We start from the raw sequence: 24,111 nt of genomic DNA on the forward strand, positions 1-24,111 counted from the left end.
GCTGCTGGCTTATGCCCAGATCTTCAAGTCTGTAAGTAAGTAGAGCGCCATTCTTTCTAATGGAGCTGCACTGAATTCTCACCACCCCACCCCCCCACCCCCAGCCGGCAGGTCTGGTATCGTTTTCTAATGCAAAAAGCAATGTGAGTCCTCTTAAAAGAGTTTAAAACTTCTCTGGTAGAGGAGCACATCGCATTTCAGCACAACATATTTGTTACCTGTTACCGTGTCTTCCCCAGTTTTAACACCTGAATTGATCTAGTACCTTAGAAGCGGCTACATATAGACAACATCAAGTTACAGGGGAACCAGGTTACGTATTTTACATCTCCCTTTCTCCTTACCCGTAGTTATTGTGCAAGACATTTGGATAAATCCAAAGTAAGATCCAGAATATTCTTAAGCGCAAAAGATGAGCTTTGTCTTGAGAGAGGCACTAGGCATCATCACTGCAGCACTACATAGCTTCCAAATTACTTTCAAAGAAAAAAAAAAAAGTGAATTTCCAAAGTAGAGAAATATTCAGGTTCAAATGCAGAGCAGAATAAATCTTGGGGCAATCCCCCTTGAGAGATGTGGTCATCTCTCCTTGTGGACATGATGCCAAGTGACAGATTTCAGGGCTGTTTCTTTCCATCTTGGTAAGGAAAATGAACAGGGAAATCTTCTGACTAGATAGCCTGCTTCAAACCTAAAATGCTTCTAAGATCTGAAGGTCACCAACAGAGTTACTGTAGATTAAAGACAAGGATATGCCATAGAGATGAACATAGTAGAGAACTACAGAAGGTGACACCACGGTATATTTTGTTTCTGACCTGGGACAATTTTATGTTTTACTTCAGGTGAAATTTGAGGTCCAATTCCTGCAACTGAATTCATACTGGAAAATTACTGAATCTCACTGATTCCTTATGGGAGAGCATGAGAAGAAGTAGCCCTACAAAAAGGTTCAGCTGAAAAGCCTAAGTTTAAGGGTGTTTCAATACTACTTATGTTTTTTATACTAAAGGATATGAAGATACATAGAGTTCTCTTTGAATAAACATATGAGCTTAGCTTCTTGGTGTACTTGATGTAATTCCTTGATATGCATTTGGAAATACAAACAAACCCCAAACACTTATCATGCTGAACCTGTGTACTGTGCCTTATCTGTAGTCTCTGAACAGAGATGTTAAGATTAGCATGCAGCAATACTGTAGCTAACATGGCACTTTTATTAAAAGTGAGTGGAATTTCTTCAAACACCTATGCACTTTTCCAGTCATACGCTGAGATTTTAGGATATAAGTGGATTTATTTATTTTTTTTTTCCACTGGAGCTCAACTTTTGGCAGATAAAAACCTCACTCCTGTGTAGATCTGCTTTACAGGGGAGTTACCACAAGTTATTAGAGCGTTATAAGTAACGTGACCATTGGGATTGCAGTGATTTTCCAGAGTGCCTCTTTATTAAATGGCCTAAAAGGCAGAATTAAAAAGAAGCAGTTTGCTTGGGCTGGATGGTTTATAAGCACTCTTTACCAGCTCCTGACCTGCTCTGTTCAGGGAAGCCTTGTGGCTTCTTATTTGCATACAGCACCCTGAAACACAGGGAAGACTGGCTGACGTGGAAGATCAAAAAAAATAAAAGGCACGGGCCCACCACCACAGCCCCCTCAGGCTAGAGCAGAAACCCCAAGACCCGGGGCACGTCAACCCCGGAGCGCGGCTCGCAAGGGGAGGCACCATCACCGCCGCGACCCCGGGCTGCTCCGGCCAGGGGGTTTGCACGCCCTTTCCGGGGGTCCCTTTGCTTCCGTCCGGCTTGCTCGTTTTGCAGACCATGGCGGGGAAAGAGAAAAGAAGGGGGAAAGGGGATCCTCCGTCCACCTGCCGTCTGCCTGGGGACGGCTGCCGGCCCCCACCGGGCACAAAGGGTTGGCGCACGGCTCGGCTCCCCAAGGGGATGGTGGGCGCCGTCCTCCTGCAGGCACTGGCCTCCTCCTCCCCGGCAGTGGGAGGAAGGGGCCGGGCGACGCATCCACCTGGCGGCACCTGCGCTTTCCCCGCCGCTCCCCCCGCCGGGTAACTCCTCCCCGGCTGCGCCGGCTGCTCCCGGCTCGGTGCACCGCGTTCCGTCCCTCCTGGGCTTCGCACGGGCAAGGGCAGTCCCAGGTAAGCGCGGTGCTCTCCTCCGTGGCCCCCTCGCTTCACACGGACTCTTCCTCCGAGACCAGCCTGTTCCCATATGCCGGACAGCACCGTCTCCCCGTGGAAGGGGCGGGATCCGGCCAGGCCGCTCCGAGTGGCGCCTGTGGTTTTGGCTTTTGATTATGGAAGTTAACTTTGGGGGAGAGCGGAGGGACCCCGGGAGCACCTGAAAATCGCCATCCCGCATAGGGGCCAGGGGAAGTGGGGAGGACGGCACACGTATGTCGTCGCCTCCCGAGAGCAAGAAAAGGAGGTGCGGGTGGATAAAATCCCGGGGGCTAGTAAACTCACATCTTTTCTGTGGCGTTTCCCTGTGCTTTACCCAGTTGCTCCCTTTCCGTAGCTGGTTTCTCTACTGGTAGATGAACACGGAAAAGTTGCGGTTCCCCGCGGAGCGGTGGGCAAAGCAAGGTGGGAGCTGCGCACTACCTCAGGAGAGGTGGACGGGTTATTGTGCAGTGAACAATGCTGTTCCAGGAGGTACGGGAGAAAAGGTGCGCGGTGCTGTACGCACGCCAGAGCTGGCCCACCTCTCCCTTCTCGAGGTGGAAGTTGTCCATTTCTTGCGGCGTCGTAGAAGCAGACGGGGCGCTGCGAGATTAGGCAGCTTTGTCAAGGTCACGGCGTGAGCAGTTGGCCACACAGAGGATGGGCAGCGTCTGGTTCTGGGGTCTCTTCATTGCGTTCCTTGCAAAAGCACCGGTTTCTGATATCGTTGTCCCAACTTGTCAAGTAATTTTGGAGGAGTAACTCTGTTGATAGACTGCCTTCCCACGGGAGCCCTAGCGTTGAAACTACTGGGCCAAAGTTTTGAATGCTGAAATAACCTTTACTCCCCACTTTCCCTCAGGTGGTTTTACTGACTATCACAGTTTACCCGGACTTTTGAGTTCCACCTCAGGTTTCTGGGTGGGTGCGTGACAGTGAATATAAGAGACCATTCTCATGCTGTGCCTTTGTCTTAACTATTAGCGTTTGCCCTGAGTAAAGTGACACTAATGCCTTTAGCACCTTAGGAAGAGCCAAAGGAAGCAGCTTCACCTCTGAAGGGTGACTTGTATCAACTAAGACAGTGTTAGGCCAGGAACGAGACGGATCAATATAAAGCCAACAGACAGGTGGACTAAGATTAAATATAATGTCAAAGTAGGACTTAACAGAACTTTTTTCATTTTTCCTTTAATTCTTAAACCGTTAAAAATTATACTAGTACATAGAAAAGTTTTCCTGGAGCAAATCTGTCACAGTAGTCTAGCCTGAAAATGGAAATAAGTTGAAAATATGTTCCTTGATGTTGATGAAAGACCAAAGCAAAACAGTATTCTGGAATGCTGGTCAAAATATTTCTCTTGGAGTTACTGCTCCTGAACATATGGGCTCTTCCTGTGTCAGGCAAGGTTTGGTCCACACTGAATAGTTCCAGTACTGCGATGGTAGCTCAGTTTTGTCTGAGCTACTGTATCTGTACTTCTCCCATGTCTTCAGTGCCTGGATCCCTAAACTTGTCTCTGGCAACAGGAGCCTCCCTGGGGAGTGAATTCAGACCTCCTTCCAGCAGTCTTGCTTTTCTTCAGTGTCACACACCCCTTGGAAGTGGTTTACAGCTCCTCAGGATCGCTAATTCACAAGTTGAAAACAGCTGACCTGGGGGAATACCTAAATAAGTCTGATTTGTTAATATGGCTAGTTCTTATTTTCCTGCAGAATGAGCACCTATTGGTACCATATTCATACAATATTTATTTTCAACTCTAATATGGTAGACAAATATTCTTGAGAGCTTTTTTTTTTTTTTTCCTTTCTCCTTTCTGGAGTCTCAGTGGTGTAGACAGACACTTGAATTTTATTGCCAGGTGAGGTTATTTGCTTCTGCCATGGACGGGGAAGGACAGAGGAAGAACTGGGGATGTAGCATAGGGAAAGAAAGTATCCAAGTGCCAGGCTGCCTGTTGCTGTTATCCTCTAGCAACACTGTGATCTGTGCATGAGGTGGTGTGTTGTGTGGGCAATGGCTGCATCTGCAGTTGTTGCCTGACCGATAGATCCATCTCCTACCATGCCAGCAAATCTTGTTCTTCTGGGCTTTTCGTCCTTTCTATTTCAGAAATGGCTTTTCTTTCGTAGGGTATTTTGCCACTTATGCACTCAGCTAGGCAACACCACTTTGGCCTCTTTTCTCCCCCCACCCTTCCTAAGAAAGGCATGTAATATACTCATGATGGGCTGAGTTTCATGGTAACATCTGTTCAGAGAAGACAAATAGATGACTATCCGTAGTATGACCACAGCATCCTATAACTGTTTAAAACAAGACTGCTACACTCGGAGCTTTTTCATGTGGAAGTAGTATTAACCTTATTTTGCTGGTATTGGGAATAGTCGTGGACTAGTAGTAGCTGGTAGTGCTTGTCAAGAGGCTCTGTTGTTTTTTTTTGACAACTGTTGATAAGTAGTAGCACAGTTTAATGGTATTTTAAGAGTTAATCTAGAGTAGGTTCAAAGCTATTTCTTAGGAGATCTAAGAATGCCAAGGCTCTATTTGTGGCAACCTTTCATATAATTATTTACACAGCCTCATGTATTTCTCTGCAAGATGTGTACTATTACTGCATAGGCACACTGGGTAGAGCTATTGAGAAGGTTAGCTAAAAGGCCAGGACATTGGAAGAACCTGGTTTTGAATACTTGAAGACATTCAGTTGCTTTGTCTTTGATCCCTTCCAGAAAATAAAATTTACCCTGTGCAGTAAATGTTACTCATTTTGTGAATCATCTCCATAAAAATACTCAGTACTACATCCTGCAGAAGTATCAAGGAGCTCTTGTTAATCAAATGACATGAAAAATCTTAATTAGTTCCTTATTTAGTTCTTTTTCATACATAACCGGTTTTTTTTTAACCTTTCTACACTTCAGTTGCAAATCATGCTAATTTTTAGTGTTGCTTGTTAAACAGGAATCTTGACCTTGTTTCTTTTCTCTTGTTCAGATAGCAGAGGCAGGAATTGCCTACTGTGTGAAAAGATCATATAAATGAATCTGGAATAACCTCTTTGCTTATTTTCTCTCTCTTTATTTTTTTATTGCCCCTCCTCCCTTTCCTGCCCACCTTTATACCATGGTTATATTGTGTTTAAGGTTCTGCTACTGAAACTTATAGATGGCTATAAAACTGTTTGGAATAAAAAGGATGAACGCATACTTCCTTTCTAGCATCATCAAAAAAGCTGTAATTTCTTGGCTTGCCCTTTTTAAGGTTGAGCTTTGCACTGGAGTTACTCCTTTGCTATCTTAATAAGCTTTTCCAGTTTATTCATTTGCAAGTACTGTATTTCTTTATCTGGGTAAAGGGAGCAGCTGATTTCTTGGATGTGACACTGAGTTAGTATTCATGTAGAGTGTTTGGGTGCTGTTGTGTTTTGCCTTTTAGAAGCTGGATTTTACTTCATGCATTTGGCTTTTAATTGTTCTGTTCTCTCCTTCCTTCCTTGTTTGCATGTGGTTGCTTTCACGTAGGTCTAACTGTGAAGAACTAGTTTTTTGTTTTTTGTTTATTGTTGTTTTTCAGTTGTAGATACCTATCATAGAGCTTAGCAAACAGCTAATGTTGTTTCTATTTCAGGAAATACCACAAAATATGTATTGAAGTAATACATAAATGCAGGAAGTATGCTGTTGCCCATATAACTTTGGCTTCGCTGGCCAAGTTGAATTCAGTGTTGCGTTAGGATATCTGAAGTTAATGGCTTGATTCTAATTGACCTAGGCATGGAAACAACATGGAGTGATATCTGTATAAAGGCTTGTGGAAACTAATATAGCTAGCAGTGCTTGTGGAACTCCATGCTTCCAAAGCATGTTACTGCTTCTAACTGACAATTGCGTCAGGAATTAGCATAGAATTAGTACAGAATAGTGTACTAAGGAAGTACGATTATTATTTCTTGCATGGAGAACTAGGGTAGAAGCCAGCAATTCTGGTTTCATTAACAAAATCACGGTTAAATCTTTAGCATTTCTTTGCCTTTTGTTCTTTCTTTTGTCTTTTTGGGATGTTGGCTCCTGGCTAGTGAAGGACACACAATGTAGAGGAGTCATGACCTGCTGCTGTGAGGAGGAGGTAAAAGTGGAGGCTCATATTTACCCAACAGTAGTGAGGTGGATGACGAATTGAGGACCACTTACAGCTGAGCAGCATGACCCTGTGCTTGGTGCTTTTCCTGTCCAGGGGACAGTGACTGTCACTGTGGTAGGGAGGAGGACAAGCCTTTGGATGACTAATAGTCTAGGAAGTTTATATTCAGTTATGTTGTATGTTATCAAATGAAGTACAGGCCAACTCTACTGCAGCTTTTGCTTAAATATGAAGAACTAATTTGCAGAAATCCATAGAAAAAATTAAAAAAGCTACAGAAGTTGTTAGCAAGCTGATCTACAAGGCCCTGGCCTCCTGGGCCCTGTCTTCCATACCTTCAAGTCTGCTGCGGGGGAGGGAGTTTCATCCCTGTTTCCTTGCCTGAAAATTGCTGTACACATTAATTCCACTAGCTCACTTTAAAGGACTCTTGAGGTTTGTTTCTTCAGATATACCCAGTAAAGTGCCATTATATCTTGTCAGACATCAGGGGGAATGACTGGCAGTGGGAGGGAAGGATAGGTGTATGTTCCCACTAAACTCTTCTGTATGAGGGTGGGTTTATGATACTTTTATGTGGGATCTATTTAAATATGTCTGATGTGTGAGGTGAGTTGGAGGCCAAAGTATTGGACTATTGAGATAAGATGGACCAGTCTCTTCCAGCTATATAACTGCTGGGATGGGGAGTATTTGACAGGTCTGTTTGTTTCTCCATGACCCAGCTTCCTTATCTGTGAAGTTGTTGCAGTATTCTTGGTGTATTTGTAAAACCTTTTGAGGTGTGTCAGTGATGCATGTTTAGGAAAACTAGATTATATCACTGTTGGATGCTATACATGGATTTTTGCCTTAAACTATTTTTGCAAACTAATGGGAGCCTAGTGGTTTTGCTTTAATCTGTCTTTAGTGCACTGGCAAATGTATATGTGTAATAGCATGGAAATCTGTATGTACCTATGTTGTGGTTTAAGCCCAGCCGGTAACTCAGAAAGGTGCAGCTGCTCATTCACTCCCTCCCTTCTTCCTCCCACTCCTGAAGGGATGGAGAGGAGAATGGAAAGAATGTACCTCACACAGGTTGAGATATGAGCAGTCCGGTAACTAAGGTATAACACAGAACTACTACTGCTATCACTGACAATAATTATGATAAGGGAAATAACAAAGGAAGAGAATACAACTGCTCGTCACCTGCCAACAGATACCTCTCCCAATCCAAGCAGCGATCTAGCCCTTCTGGGTAACTCCCCCCAGTTTATATATTGGGCATGATGTGCTGTGGTATGGAATATCTCTTTGGTTAGTTTGGCTCAGGTGTCCTGTCTGCTTCCTCCCTGCTTCCCTCCTCCCTGGCAGAGCATGAGACTCAGAAGGTCCTTGGTCAGAGTAAACATTACTTAGCAACAATTAAAATCGTCGGTGTTATCAGTGTTGCTCCAAAGCTGAAAGTAAAAAATGCATCCCTGCACCATTTACTAAGAAGGAGAAAAATGACTGCTACTGCTGAACCCAGGACAACCTATGACTTCCCTGTGGTTTTTGGTGTGATAATGGAAAACTGTTGTTAAACAGAAGCTGGATGGGAAATAGATTTCCAAAGCCTTTGAAAAGCTAATGTAAAAAATACTTGTTTTTTTCTTTGGTCATAGTATCTGTTTGGTCGCAGTACCTTACCTCAGAATCACTACTTCTGTCTGCTATCCCTGAACTTCCTAATAATTTTCCCCCCCTCCTTTTCAGAGAACAAGGAACAAAAATTTCTTCCTGTGACTTGTTACTTGTCCTCTAAATCTGTGCAGAGCTACACTTCCTGACTCTGCTGTGAAGAGCTGGGTAAGAATGGATGCAACATAAAGCATAAGTCCTGCAGCCTTAGTCACCAATCTGATGGACTTACTGTAAGTAGGAATAAGGCTTGTTTTTTTACATGTCTGCCATGAGAATGAGAGTTCAACAGTGCATTATTATTTACTTTTCTTTGTTAGCACTAATAAGCAAATACCAGAATGAGCCTTCCTAAATTGTTATGAAGTATTGGCGTGCTCAAGCCAAGCCGCTGTTGAGATATTTACAATTCAGCTTTGGGTGAGATGATGCCTTAGTACAGGTTCTGAAACATAAGCTTATACTTTGGGCTGAATTATGTTGTGTCTTAATACAACTGTTCTTTATAGTCACGGTTTTCAACAGGGGTCATGGCAGTGTGCCTGTGTGCAGGGTACTGCTTTGCAAGCTGGAGAAAGGTATTTCTCAGTGCGTGACTGAGGCACTTCCTAGGCTGCTTTTTCATGTAGAGTAACATTATGAAAGGACTCAATAGATTAAATTTTTTATTAAAATGATTGCTTATAGAGGTGTATAACTGCCTATTTTCGAACTGTACCAGAAACATTTTGTGTTTCTTGTGTCTTTGCTAATCTGTGGTTTTACTTAATGTTAATGTTTAACTTTAAAATAAACTGCTATATGCTTGAAACATTGGATGTTGCTCCTCTCTTTTACTCTGTGTGAAAAACTTCCGTATTGATGTGGCATATGATTTCCCTGCTGTACTTTTTTCCCTGTTTTTGCCGTGGTGGCTACAACACACAACCGAGATGACAACTGTTTGCGGTGTGGAAGAGTGAAAAAGATGTGGCCTGTGGGCTGCTAGCCGTGGCATTGTTAAATGAGTTAGTTGAATTTGTATTTCCTGATGCTTTGTTCATGTTCTCGTTTCTGTGTCATAAGCCTCAGAGCGATACATGAGTAAGTGTTGAGAGAGGCAGGAGGACCTGAACTTGGTACTGACACCATGTGGGTTGTTGCCAGGATATTCTTTAACTCATTCTGTCAGCGAGAGTGAGCACTAAGTTAATCTTCTTGGTTTGTGTGGAGCTCGTGTTAATGAATAGTTGCCACTGTATAATCCTCAAGGTTGTATTGAGAGGCTATTGAGATCTGATTTCGTGCTGCGCCTTAATTTGGACCTTCTCTTGAAATACTTGTGTATTTTTTCCCTGGAGATTTGGTGTTTTTCCAAAGGGAAAACTGACAAGAGATGTGGCAAAGCTTCTGTTTGTGATTGTTCTGTTTTTTTTTTTTTTTTTATTTTTCATATAGGTTCAGGTTTTACTTCCAAACACTTGAATTGTTTTGATATTGCTGATAAAGATGACCTCTACTGTAGTAAGTAAAATATTCAAAATATTCCTCTCTGATTTTTTTTCTCTAATGAGGTTTTATTTGTTTACAGGTAACAGCCTATTGAGTGGTGGTGTGGTTAACAAGTCTTTTAAAATGTGGAGTAGTTGTGTTTTCTGCAAAAAAGGAAAGTTACTCTGAGGCAAATGCAAGAGGCTTGAATTAACTAGCACTTCAAATGCCCAGGTGCTCCTGGGAGACATTTGTGCTTTTAAAGCTTGTTTTGGAGGTATAGATTGAAATGGGTTCTAACTAGCTCTTCATGCTCTTTCAGGATAAATATTCCACATCTGTTTGTAGGCCAGAAATACCTTAGGTATACCTGGTGGTGTTTTAGGACATTATGGGGCAGTAAGCATTCATCCTAGACCTGGACAACTGCACCCAGAGAGGCTGTTACTTGTCAGTGTTTCTTTCAGTGATGGTGCTACCTAAAACTGGCCTTGCTGCTTATTTCTACCTTGTCGGATGTTCTAATGCAATGGTTTGTGCAGCCAGCTGGAAGACTGGGCTCAAGAATCCTTCTTGAGTTGCTTTGGATCAGGAGACTGATCCCTTCATATGCCTTCCAGCCTCACTCTGTTATTTTTATTATTCAAAATGCAAGGTATTAGGCATGTACTATAAATCTCTTTGTGCGAATTTGAGTGACTAGGATGTGTATGCATGCATGGTGTATTTCTGCATTGGCAGAATTATTTAGCAGGGTTCTGAATGTAAATGGCACCTGAAACTTACTTTGTCCTAATTGCCCTCTTGCCTCTCGTTTTTAATTTTCTCCTGTTTCCTTCACCTCAACATTACCATTTAGGGTCCACCGCCATACTATGAAAATCGTGGCTTTCAGCCAGAAAATGTCTGTTCTGCCAGGCAGCCAGTAGGTGCTAACCCGTATCCCCAGTACTTCACAACAAATGCTCCGTCAGTGCCAAGCTATGTCCCAAAGGTTGATACCTATCAGTCGAGTAGGCCAATAGCGCATTCATCCAGGAGAACATGTTCATCAGGTAAGTTTTGGTGTGATTTCTTCCAAATTTAGACTTAAGGTCTTCCTAAGTAAGATAATAAAGGGGATCTTCCTTTCCAACTCTGGTATTGAAGGAGCCACCCCCCTGTGGATGAAGAAGTAATAGCTGGCTGGGATACCAGCGTAACTAGACAGCAACTTGGGTGATTTGGAGGAGGGACAGTGGAATGGAGGAAAGTCTGTTTGGCAAAAAGTGTGGGGTTTTTATTTCAAGAAAATAGATGGTGGTTTGAAATTACCTTATTTTTGAACATAATTTCTCTTTTTCTTCTTGCTTTCATTTCAGGTGTAAAGAAAGCCATAATCATTATAGTAACTATTTTAATAGTCATTTGTTGTGCAGTTGCTGCTTTCTTCATTTGGTATTTTGGTAAGAATTTTTTTTTGTTCTGAAAGGAAAGATGTATTAAACTTTTAAAGTTAGAAATATAAATTCTTCCATTTTATGCCAAATTTGTGACAATAAAGCCTTCATTACCTATCTCTTGAGAGATGACTGTAGTAATAGGACAAGGGGTAATGGCTTAAAACTTAAACAGGGGAAGTTTAGATTGGATATAATGAAGAAGTTCTTTACTGTGAGGGTGGTGAGGCACTGGAATGGGTTGCCCAGGGAGGTTGTGAATGCTCCATCCCTGGCAGTATTCAAGGCCAGGTTGGACAGAGCCTTGGGTGACATGGTTTAATGGGAGGTGTCCCTGCCCATGGCAGGGGGGTTGGAACTTGATGATCTTAAGGTCCTTTCCAACCCTAACTATTCTATAATTCTATGAACTTATATTGCTTCCTAATGGAGTTTGTGTTTTTGTTCTGCTTGGGGTTTTTTCCTCCCCTCCCCTCCAGTCTATCTACAGAGCTGGTGAAGTGTAACTGTGTGGCACCATACCTGTTAGTAGAGAGTAGCTTGAGCTCTTGCAAGGGTTTTTGCACTGGGGGATAGCTGGCACGTGGCTGTGTGTCGCCAACATATTCTGCAGTGCATTTCATCAGGAAGTTACTGCTGCGCATCTTTTCTGAAATGTAACTGTTCTGAACTTGAACTTCACGTAAATTCAGGTGAAGGAAGAAGATTGAAGCAGATTTGTATACCTTAACTGCAGGAGTGTAGACCATCAAGATACCTTTTATTTTGATAAAACGGGATCTCTCTTGGAGCAGAAGTAATTCGCATCCATTTGTTTGTTTCTGTGAGGCTTTTGCTTTGAAAGTGCATTAATGTGTGAGCCCAGCCTGTCTCGCCGCTGTGACCCTTACCACAAATGGTGTCCTCACCTTGGAAGTCATCCCTAGCCAGGGTGGCTGAACTCTGAGGCTGGGCTAGAGCACTTCCGTTCAGTTTAGGATAAGTTTGTCTTGTGCTATCTTAATTTCCCTTTCATGAAAGCCACTTTTTGAATGAAACTAAAAAACAAATTGTTATGCTTTTAGGAGCCTCTCTGTTCTGTGGAGGAAACAAAAGGAAGAGAGAAGGGTGTTAATTTAAAACTATTAGGATGAGACTCACTTTATTTATACAGGATGAATGTAATCTTGTTTTAAATGGCAGCTAAAGCAAAAGGATGTAATTGGAGTAATTGCTTTCTTCCTCCTTTTCCGTTTCTCAGTGTTATGTTTTGTCAGTGTAAAGCTGACTCCTTTTAGACAATTTAATGTTGCTTGCTTATTCACGGGAGGCAGTGGACAAAATCCAATCAGCTGCATCAGTGACTTAATCTGACAAGTAATGTAAAGAACAGAGCATCTTCTGTTGTGTCAGGCTAGGTCTCCTCCCACCTCTGAGTTAGGGTTAAGGTTAGAGCTCTTTCTGATGTTTTGCTTTATCGAAGTGGAACACTCCTTGAGAGTAAACAGTAGTCACCTAAGGCTAAGGTAATTGATGTTCAGTCTAATGTCTGTGTTGCTCTCTACCTGCAGTAGAGAATCGTTGTCTTGGCTCCTTAATTGAGTGTGGATCTTCAGGAGTGTGTATACCACCCTCGCAGTGGTGTGATGGAGTGAGCGACTGCCCCAGTGGGGAGGACGAAAACCGGTGTGGTGAGTGCTGTCAGTCAAGCAGGGGGACCTTCAGCCAACTGCAAGAGGTTTTTGAGCAGATTGCCTAGTCTAAAGCCAGCCTAAGCTACAATAGGGCTGTTTTAGCCTAAGTTATACCTCTAAAATGGTTTTAGGATGTTTGAATGCTTTGAAGGCTGTATCTAGATACTCACTTTGTTTCCAGACCGATTGAAAAGCTGAAACAAAATGACTGATTTCAGGGGTTTGAGATGGCTTAACTTTGAATCAGTTTTTAGAGTATCACCTTTTCATTTGAATGGGATTTGTGCAAAACTGAATGTTACATTGTCTCTGGAATGAACAGTCATGGTTGACTTTGAAGTAGACTTTCAGGTGATAATATAAAGCTGGTGGTCTTCAGTCAGGCTTGTCTTTTTCCACATATTTTGCACTCTTCATTCTCCCAGTAATGCTTCAACTACTTCATAACTCCTTTGTGTAAGAAAGCCTGATCTGGTCAGTTTGTTCAACTGAAAAGATGCCAAGGGAGGCTTTAGTGCAGAGCTGAAGGTGGAAATATCATCAATTTGTCTGTTCCAGAGGCACGGCATCTCAGTTCTAACACCTGTGTTGTGCCAGTGCTACTCTAGAAAACTCTGGCTGTACTCTTTTAATCTCTCTGGGAACTTTTATTCTGCACGTCTTGTGTAAGGGTAGTATTTCCTGGCATATCCTCTAAGGCTGTTCCTCTGCATTTGGTTAAGTAATGGGTTTTTGGAGAAGCTTGTTCATTCCATCCTTTTGCTTGAACTGTTTTATATTAAATTAATGTGCAAATAATTTTGCGTGTTACATATGGGATACAATACGTAAGGGATACAAAACACAATGGGACATGGAGTGTCAGAGCTAATTGCTCCTTGTTACATTCTTGCACTATAAGCACTTCTATGAATAAATTTGATCTATTAATATCCAATAAAAACATATTACAATAGATTATATTTTATTTATACACAATGCATGATATATTAAGAAATACATGGTTGCGTAGATGATGAGAGGCTATTGCAGTCTTTCTCTTTGGTAAAATGTGAAAGAGAATTTTGAGCATAAAAGCTGTAATGAAAGATGAACAGTCTTGAGCACTTGCATTTTTAAACTGGCAATTCTTTATATTGCTTTACACAAAGTAATAAAGTCATTTCAATATTTCTGTCTACTTGGTATTTCTTCAGAATTGGGATAGAAGGCAGCATTAAATTAACACCACTTCATATGTACAAAAAAAAATATTATGGTTAACAATACTTTTAAGGAGAGAGAGAGAGAGAGCAGTAATATAGCGTGTGATGTTCTTGGTTTTTTTTGTTTTTTTTTCTTCTTCCTTTTCTGGCAGTTAGACTTTTTGGACCAAACTTTATCCTGCAAGTTTATTCACCTGTCAGCAAATCCTGGTATCCTGTTTGTCAAGATGACTGGTATGATGATTATGGGAAGACTGCATGTAAAGACATGGGCTACAGTGTGTAAGTCTAACCTTCATTAGCCTTTGCACATACATAGAAAGGTTAAAATTTCCCTCTTGCTGTTTTAAAGACTGTGTATGTGAAACAAAAAGCAGCTGGCAGTCTAGTTTTTGTGAACGAAGGTGGGTGTTATTTTAATAGTGGTAGCTGTTACAGAATCAAAATGAAATATGGCCCCAATGAGTTATGGGGTCTGACCTGCATGCCGTAGTAACTCAGTGGAGTCACTTGTACCCAATACATGCACTTACAAACGTCTTCCAGAGCTAGCTTCAGATCATTATAATTGCTCAGTAACATCCAGTCTGACTATCATCACCAGTGTTGCATAGAAAGCCTTGGCCTTCTGAGGACATAAGTAACACAAGCTCATGTGGAAAATCGATGTAAACATTTGTGTCCCTGAGTGCTGCCTGTGTTCTCCTTGCAGAATGCTGTAGGCTAAATTCTTCTATGGTGAAACACTTGATGTTGCATCTTTCTGACGCAGTTGTCAAATGCTGTCTGCTGTTGTGCATGGAGTAGTGGGGTGAATTTATTGCCCAGGCAGAACTTGTGTGTGCCCACTCTGTCATCATGGCACCCTGAATTCAGGTCTTTGAACCAGCAATGACCCCAGCAGTTCCAACTCTAGTAAGACAGCCCAGCAGCGACTACATGGAACTTGTCCTCACCTGGAAAGGCTGGCAGAATAGCACCACTTGCTGCTGCTCTCATTGTGCCACAGAAACGTGCCTGTCATGAGTTACTGGACCTGAACTTTGCTATGCTGTGTAAATGTACTGGCAAAGGCATCTCTTCATCTTGCGCTGTTTCATGAGGCTGAAGATTCCTGCTGTGTGTGCATATTAGATAAAAATAATATTTTAATCTAGTAACTGTTTGATGGGAAATGGAACTTGACAAAATTTTGAAGAATCTGAGTCTCTGGCACCTTACAACACCCCTGGGGTACTGTGCTTAATTAAAAAATAAAATCCTATTTTTGGTTGTGCTTTTGTGAGAAACTGTAGCTTGGCACACTGTACTGGTTTTTGTTTGAAAACTGAAACTGCTGGGTTTCATAATGGACTTTCTGTTTTGCAGAGATACATACTACTACAGTCAAGGAGTAGCAACTGAAGATGGCTTTAAAAGCTACATGAAGCTGAATGCAAGTGCTGGGAATGTAGACTTGTACAAAAAGTTGTATTGCAGGTATCTTTGTCTAATACAAGCTTATTTCCTTTTATCAGCGTCTTTCTAGCTTTGTAAGAGGTGTAGTTTCTTCCTGTAGCATAATGCAAGCACATCTTTTAGTGGGGGTTTTTAGAGGGAAAGAGACTTTGTTTTTCTTCTATTTGAGCAACTGCTCTCCTATTTAAAACCACAGCTGTCTTTTTACCTCCCTTCCTCTCTTCATTTTCAAAAGAGATCTTCCGTCCTGCTCCCTCCATGCTGCCTAGATGGCTGCCATGTGAAAGGTACTTTTCTAAGGCTCTTTAGCCATCAACAGGAGTTTCTATAAGGTGTCAATAGCTACCAGCTATATAACACATTCACAGCAGATGGTACAGCTTTGGATTTGTTTTTTTTAGTCATATGAATACACAAAATGGATCTTTCATTGTGGAAAGTTATTTTTATTCTCATTAAACAACTCTGAGGTGTCTGGTTTCTAAACCTGTAGACTGCTGTGCCTGCAAAGTTCCCGTGGCTTCGTTGTTTAGATTCTTCTACAGCTAATTCATAATTTGGCTCAACTTTTTCCTCACGCTGTTCTTCGTATTGCTTCTCAACAGGCTTACAGACCTTTTGTGCAAGAAATGGTGGAGGTCAGATCATTGCTGGTAGGGTAGCTGGAAAGGGAAAAGAAAACTGGGAACTCTGGGCAGGAAAATGAAAGTGAGAGCAGGGCATATAGCTGGAAAGGGCAGCAGCAGCTGGAGGGTGATCTTTGCTCACCGTTTTCTTCACTGTATACCTAAAAACCCGGGTTTCTTTTTATTTCTATTGCAGTGATTCCTGTACATCAGGAAAGGTGATTTCTCTGCGTTGCATACGTAAGTGACTGTTTCTCAAACTTCTGCTTATTCATGAAATGCCCTGACTGGGAAATCCTTTCAAATAGGCATAAATAATTGCTATCTTTTGATGGGCAGATGATTTAACTCTTGGTTTCCAAGTTTCAGATGTTAAAAGATGAGAGCAAGAAGGGAGAGGAGACGAGAATGTTGGACTCCCAGTTGCTTTTGTCTTTGCTGCCACCAGCTCCTTTAAATTTACTTGCCTGCAGTGAAGCTTTGTAGCCTTTACCCAGTAATTGTGGTGGGACATTTACGGCACATCTGCTTTCCAGCGCACAGACATTGGGAGGGCAGTGTGTTCTTGATGGTGGTGGCTGTCATAAGGCAATTCCTGGTTGTTGTCTGTTTTGTTGCACAACACAGCACTGTGTCTGTGTGGATCACCAGAGATGCCTGAATACCACGTTCAGGGGTGTAAAGAACCACTGGTTTGTGGTGAACTGAGGACAGCAGCTACCAAATACTAATCTTGATGTTTACAATATGAAGGGAGTGTGGGCTATGGGAGACTTGCGATCTTGGTGTGCAAGGCAGGGGTGCAAGCTAAGGCATATTGAAGGCCAGCAGTGCAGAGGTCAGTCTGTGCTCCTCTCTGCTAGGGAAGCCTTTGTTGCAGAAGCCATCTTCCAGACCAGCTTGCTCTTTAATGCTTCTGTGTGTGTAACTGACTCTTTAGAGTGCGGCCTCTCCACTAAAAGCGTCAGCATCATGAACAGAATTGTGGGCGGCAGCGGGGCGGTGCTGGGGCAGTGGCCATGGCAGGTCAGCCTCCACGTGCAGGGCACCCACATCTGTGGAGGCTCCATCATCACCCCTCAGTGGATAGTGACAGCTGCCCACTGCGTGGAAGGGTGAGTCTGTCCTTTGTCTCTTGAGTGGTGATTTTCCTTGCTCCATGCTGAAATACACAGATTTGCTTAAGCCTCCCAACTTTTTCCTTTAAAACTGAATTAAATACCATTTCTTCTCTCCCCCCCGCCTTTAATGCAGTTGCTAGGTATGGTATTTTGTCTAGGTAGCAGTATGATTTTCAATCGTTAAGGGAAAATGTTGTGGAGGAGGCTGGCTGCAGATCATCTGTCTATTTTCTACAGGAAGAAAATCTTACTTGTTGAAGGTGGAAATTAAGTTGAATGGTGGTGTACAGCACAGGTACCCACCCAACTGAAGATGTAAACTCAAAGCACAAAGCTTAATGCCAGGCAGTACAGTGTTTTCATGAAGGTGTTAAACTGCACTGTGAGGAAAAACAAAAAAGGGAAAAAAAAATTGGGTGAAAAAAAAAGCAAAAAAAAAAAGCCAAACCCTCAAATATCACACAGCTGTAGATATGATCAATTTGAAGATGCTTGTACTGCTTATTTCCTCTTATCTTCATGCCACATGGTAGTGAAGCCCAAGTCAGTATTAAATGTTAGTTTATACCTGTCCAAGAAGCACTATAAATTGGCATAAACAAGGAAAATAAGTGGTACTTGGTACATTTTTAACATGTAAAGGAGTGTTGAGGGTGTTGTGGTACCTATGTACAGTGGCAGAATGTATTTAAAAGGTGGCTGCTTCTGTTGGAGGAAAAATTCACTAAGGAAAAACATGTTTAATGGTTGGTTGACTGGATCACAAGTTGAGGCTAAGCCAAGAAAAAATAACTTTGTCCTTAAGCTTGAGAAAGGAATGCAAGTGTGTGTTCTTACGTGATGATCTTATCCCTCCTTTGTTTTCTGATTTGAGCTCTGTAAGATGCAAAAGCTTTAGGAATGGCAATCAGGCTGTAGCTGGTACAGAGCTGGTTTTCAGTCTTGTGGTGGGGTTGGAGTTTTGTTTGTTCGTTCTTAGGTGTGGGTTTTTTTTTTGGAGGGTGTTTGTTTTTGTTTGTTTTTTTTTTGAGGGGGGACAACTGTTGCAAGCACTACTGCCTTGGCATTTCTTGTGGAACGAGTTCTAACACTTGTAGGAAGTTTTCTAGTGATCATTTTTAAACTATGCTGGAGCACAAGACTACTTAAATTGCATCTAGCAAACATGCTCAACATTTAAAGCTACCAAGACCACACACCAAAAACCCCCACAAACCTGTCATTTTCAAGATAGTGAAATTCCTTCACTGGATCATGTTTTTACTCCTTCTGGCTTTTGCCGCCCCTGTGCGTTTTGGATAGATAGTACGTGAATGACACTGCAGACATGTGAGACCTCAGAAATAACTGCTTGATCCCTCAGCCATGGAAATCAATAGACTTCAGTGTTGCAGACTCAGACTATAATTTTCTATGCTGAGTGACTAAGGGGACAGACAGTGACACCCCTTTTCAAAGATTTTTTTTTTAATTTATTTTTATTTTTAATATATTTATGAAATTAGAGTCAAGCTTTCCCGAAGTGAGAGGTGTTGTAATTTGTTTACCTTGTTCTTTGGAAATGGTAGTCAAATGCACGTGTGTTCTTGGTCACACATGCATTTGACTACTGTTTCTGAAGACTGTTTTTTGAAGGTCATAATCTGTGACTCATTACCAGAGAAGCAAACCTTCTAATCTTCCTTTTTCTCTAGACAATTTTCTGAACCGCACAGCTGGAGGGTTTATGCTGGGATTCTGAATCAGAATGAGATGATCATCAAAAATGGTTACAAAGTGCAACAAATAATTTCCCACCCAGATTATGATACAGATTCTAAAGACAACGATGTCGCCCTTATGAAGTTAGAGACATCGTTGAGTTTTACTGGTATGTATCCTGCTCTTAGGGAAAAAATCTGATAGCAATGAGCGTGTCCATTAAAACGTCTGAATTTCATCAAGAAATCCTTGTAGATATTTACGGGAATAACACAAAATGTGGGTAAAGAGACCTTAGAGACAGAGACGGGGTAGAGGTAGAAGCAGAGGGCCCACCCTCCAATTTTCTAAGTAGAATTTATTTAAATCTAGTACATGGTAAAAGAGCTTGGGCTTATTTCAACAATTTTCTTTTACCCCAGAATGTTGTACAGTGCTTACATATTGCCACTCCTATATATACAGGCTCAGGACATAGAGGTGGGGAGCTGACTAAACCACAAACCAAGTTCTATCAAGTAACAATTCGAAAGCCAAAAGAACAACCCCAAAAGAAGTGTTCCAAGAAGTGTCTGTCTTAAAAGTAGATGTAGGTTGTTTGTAAGCAAGCAGTATAAAATAGAGAACAAACCATATTTAAACTTGAAGTGCTTTTTATGTACAGGTCCTTTGTATTTCAGTGCATCGTTTTGAAGTTCTACTGGAAGCAATCTGCAGGAGCTCTTCTGCTGCTGCTAACCTCTGTTTATCAGGTTTTTCGTTTCCATTGAATCCTGCTTGCTTTGTAATTATTTTCAGCAGGGTAAAGTACAGGGAAAATGCATGGTGTGTATGTATTGAAGCGGTGGTCATGATTATGGTTATGCATTTATTTTGAATTATGTCTGGACATCTGGGATTACAGATGTTACTGTGTTTCTTTTGTAGATACTGTACAGCCAGTTTGTCTGCCTAATCCAGGAATGATGTTTGAGCCTAATCAGGAGTGCTGGATATCTGGATGGGGAGCAGAGAGCCAAGGAGGTAAAGAGTGGCTCTGGAATACTTTGATCTTCTACATAAACCACAGCAACTGTAGGGAGGTGTTCTTTGCCTCCTGCAGATTTCATGTGCTTTTAATAGCCCTGTAGATAACACAGTTGATTTGGGGTTGGAATAGGCAGGTAGGTGCCATGTTCTCTTGCTTTACAGTCCACTGACAGCAAAGCAGGGTAACTCACTGAACTCTTGGGAGGGAGTTTTAGTGTCATGTTGTCTCTGTGTGGTGGACCATATATCTTAAGTGTCCATCCCAATGTTTCTAGTATGTTTAATCTTGAGCAGTGCTAGCAGAAGAGATTTATAATAGTGACATAATGTGATGCTTGTTCTAATTTTGTCTTTGTATGTGTGGTTTTGTGTGTGTTTTATTTTTAGGTAAAACATCAAATAACTTGAATTATGTTAGGGTGTCCTTAATAGAACAGTCTACGTGTAATTCTGTCTTTGTCTATAATGGTGCAATTTTGCCTACAATGATCTGTGCTGGATATCTAGAAGGAGGAATTGATTCCTGTCAGGTTAGTATTTCTCATGACCGCATAATAATGATCTGATTATTTTTGTGGTCTCACTAGTAGGCTTTTCTAATGATCTATTAATTACAAACAGTTGGGGGGGGGGGGGGGGGATGTGAGGAAGGAAAGATAACATTTTGGTTGAGTTTCTAATTCCTTTGATGGTGCATCCCTTAAAAAGGGTGAGATTTTGTTTCATCTTCTGAATGGCTGCCAGAGTTCTCACTAAATACCCAAAGAGGGTAAGGCAGTCCTTTTGAATGCTTCAAGGATGTTTTGTTATCTGGTATTTAAAGTTCAATGAATGATCTTCATAACCACAGTGATACCCTACCATTATGTTGGTGAACAAGAAAGTCAATAATGCCTGTATCATTTAGTGCATTGGGCAAACAATTTTCATCACTATTACAAGCAGTCGTTATTTAATACTGTAATTGCCATCACATTTTATTTTAGTGACTGCCTTACAATGGTGGTTAGCTTTTTTTTGAAACTTAACCTGTATTCCTGAAGTGAAATGGATTGTGTCTTTTCTGGTGGCCAGGTCAATAATAATACATTTGCATTTTGTGCAGGGTGACAGTGGAGGTCCTCTAGTAACTAACAAAAACTCCTTGTGGTGGCTGGTTGGAGATACTAGCTGGGGATCTGGCTGTGCTACTCCCAATAGACCAGGAGTGTATGGGAATATGACTGTGTTTACAGATTGGATTTATAAAAATATGCAGGTAAAATATGTGGGTGGTTTTAATAATTGAAAATGTCCAAAATTCTAAACCTTGATTTTTTTTTTTTTTATTAAAAAAAAAATAAATGTGACTTGTCTGCTAATGGGGCTGTTCTGTTGCGAAGCATCTAAGTAATTGATAAGGTAGGCAGTCAGCTGTCAACAGAACTTGAACCTTTGTTGATTTGTTTTTTCTACACAGGCAAACCGATGACAATGCTGGCTGTCCTCCTTGCTGATCAATGTTTCTGAGAACAGGAATAAATGAAGCCATGGGTGCCTGGGATATTTATTCACTTTGCAAATGATTTTTTTTTCCTCTTTGAATTATTTAAAAAAAATAACATGAAGGATTGCACACTCGGTTCTGTGCTGGCTACAGTGACTGATCTTAATCAATGAAGGATTATCACAATGATCACCTTTCTTCTTGTGGTGGTCTTGTGCCTGGCAGAAACTGTTCTGTCACCTGCTTAATGAAATGTTTCCTTCTAGTTGAGTAACTCTGACTTGATAATCAGGTACAGGCTTATAATGGCAATTTTAATCAAATTTAAAGATTTTTGTAGCAGGATGATGAGACGGTTTAGTAACGTTTTAAATTAAATGTTAAATAATGTGAATGTTGACTCTCTGAGCTGCTGGTTGGCAATTTAAAAATAAATAAATGTTTTTTGGTATAGAATCACAGAATGGTTTGGGTAGGAAGGGACCTTAAGGACCATTTAGTTCCAACCCCCCTGCCATGGGCAGGGACACCTGCTAGACCAGGTTGCTCAAAGCCCTGTCTAACCTGGCTTGAACACTGCTAGGGATGGGGTATCCACATTTCTCTGTGGGTACCTGTTCCAGTGCCTCACCAACCTCATAGTACAGAATTTCTTCTTAATACCTAAACCTAAATCTACCCTCTTTCAGCCTGAAGCCATTCCCCCTTGTTCTGTCCCTACATGCCCTTGTAAAAAGTCCCTCTCCAGCTTTTCTGTAGGCCCCCTTTGGGTGTTGGAAGGCTTCTGTGAGGTGTTCCCTGAGCCTTCTCCAGACTGAATAAGCCCAACTCTCTCAGCCTGTCTTCACAGCACAGGTGCTCCAGCCCTCTGAGCATCCTTGTGGCTCCTTCTGGACTCGCTCCAACAACTTCATGTCCTTATTATGTTGGGGGCCCCAGAGCTGAATGCAGTACTGCAGGTCGGGTTTCATGAGAGCAGAGTAGAAGGGGAGGAGTATATGTATGAAGGGAAGTTTTCATGCATTATGGTAGAGGCACACAAAAAAAAAAAACCCAACTGTGTATTCAGGTAATTAAAAGCCCTCAGTATCTCAGCACAGCAGTCATCCAAGTCAGATTGTCTGAAGTGAGACCAGTCCGACTGTGCTGTTCTGCCTTAAGCTTCTCTGAACCCAAAAAGGGCAAACCCTGCTGTCACTCTTGATGTAGGCTGTGCTCCAGAGCTGTAGCAGGAAGCAGTGAATTAAGTGTCCCAAAGGTGAGGTTCCTGGCTGCGTGCATTGAGGTTGAGTCTTGAACTCTCCCTGCTGAGAAAGGCAAAAGGCAAAGTTTTTCAGTAAGGCTGTGTTGCAAGCGCTAGACCTCCAATTGCAGACACACGTACAGAGGCTGGATATTTTATACAAAGAAACACAAATTCGCATTTCTGTGTAACCAGATGAACTACCTCATTTATAAAATTTGGCTTTTAATTCCTTACAGCTCTCCTTTTGTGTATCTGCATGTATGTTTTTAGCAAAATGTAATTAATGTCAAGAGTGCCACCTCAAGTATGATTTTGAAACTTATAATCATAGTGCAAAGGATCAAAAAGCCATAACCAGTCTATTTTAAGACAGATACATCTTTTGAATGAAATGACTCCACTAGTCTTGTTTTCTCCTTTAGTACTGAAGTGCAATTATCTTGCATGTAAACACTGCACCAAATAAATTTTTTTTTTATGAATCTTTTTCCTTAGTCGTGGTTTGTATTTTTTTGCTTTGTGTTTGGTTTTGGGATTTTTTAATTCTTTTTTTGGAGATAGTTGCTGCATTCAGTGTCTGAAGTGCTTTGAGAATCCAGTTAGAAAAGAAAAACCCTAAAATGTAAAACAAATTAAAACAACACAAGAGGGTGATCCAAGAGGCTTCTTTTTTTTTCCCCCTAAGGTCCTTGTACAATCCCAAGGCAAGAGAGCTTGATGTCCATGAATGCTGCATGTGTTTTAGTGGCTGGGTCTAATGAAATCACTCCGGCTTGTGAAAATGAATTAAATAAGCAAGTTTAGCCTAAAGGCAGTGGGTCCATGGAGTCACACCCTATTTTGTTATTACATCTCATGCTGCCTGAAGCAATGTGTGCCTGCCTGTCTTCTCAAGATGTGAGACAAGGTGCTTTCAATAGCACATGAGCATTAAGTGTGACTTGGGGGATACCATGAAGCAGTCAACAAGTTGAAAGTACATTCAAAATAGAGATTAAATAAGTTATTGTGGGATCAGGCTTCTTTATGGCTTCTGACCTGCAGCACTGCAAGTCAGTAGTAGCAAAACATCATTATACTGAAATGTGGAAAACTGGCTGTAGTGCTAAACAGAGTTAAGAAAGTTGTACGCTCTACTGGGGTGAAAGCTGTGCCACAGAAGTCAGCCATGTTTAGCATCCTGGATGATTTAATCTCTTGGACATCCAAATTCCTGCTATCTACTGAATTGCCCATCAGTCCCAAAATTTCAGGTGATGCTCCAGGCTTCTAAAAGAAATAGCCTCTTAGCCTTTCTCTACAAATCAGAGAACTGACAAATGAGAAGCAAAGCCAACAGCATCCTGTAGATGTCCTGATAAGATGTAGTTCCCTTTTTTTCCATCTAGGCTGGCATTGTTTCATGTCCACTGTGTACACTCTACCTACTGGGCTGGGACTGAACAGTGGCAACAGCTTGCAGAGTTGTTTTTCAGGCCACGGCAGGAAAGACATCAATCACCGTGAGGCAAAACCACAAAGGGAAGTGTGGGGTTGCTAAGGTTGTGCACTATGCTTCATCTAGGAAAGTCAGGTAATGTGATTTCTACAGTTTGTGAGTAATACAGCTGAAAGCCCTCATCATCAAACAAACAAAACACCACAACCCTCAAGAGCTC

At 41.7% G+C, this 24,111-nt stretch overlaps 1 protein-coding gene across 1 annotated transcript; it reads left to right on the forward strand.

Moving 5' to 3' along the window:
- The first annotated feature begins 9,450 nt into the window (after positions 1-9,450).
- TMPRSS2 (transmembrane serine protease 2) lies at positions 9,451-22,929 on the forward strand. The gene is made up of 13 exons (XM_061453532.1): positions 9,451-9,502; positions 10,329-10,524; positions 10,831-10,914; positions 12,459-12,578; positions 13,939-14,068; positions 15,155-15,265; positions 16,067-16,110; positions 16,811-16,985; positions 18,686-18,861; positions 19,620-19,715; positions 20,109-20,251; positions 20,827-20,979; positions 21,181-22,929. The coding sequence occupies exons 1-13, from the start codon at positions 9,488-9,490 to the stop codon at positions 21,190-21,192; spliced, it is 1,455 nt and encodes a 484-aa protein (XP_061309516.1). The 5' UTR covers positions 9,451-9,487; the 3' UTR covers positions 21,193-22,929.
- Positions 22,930-24,111: the final 1,182 nt, after the last annotated feature.

The sequence above is a fragment of the Pezoporus flaviventris genome, unplaced genomic scaffold (genome assembly GCF_033815535.1).
Source record: "Pezoporus flaviventris isolate CSIRO_AGI_PZ_B2104156 unplaced genomic scaffold, CSIRO_AGI_Pfla_v1 ptg000015l, whole genome shotgun sequence".
Taxonomy (NCBI): domain Eukaryota; kingdom Metazoa; phylum Chordata; class Aves; order Psittaciformes; family Psittacidae; genus Pezoporus; species Pezoporus flaviventris.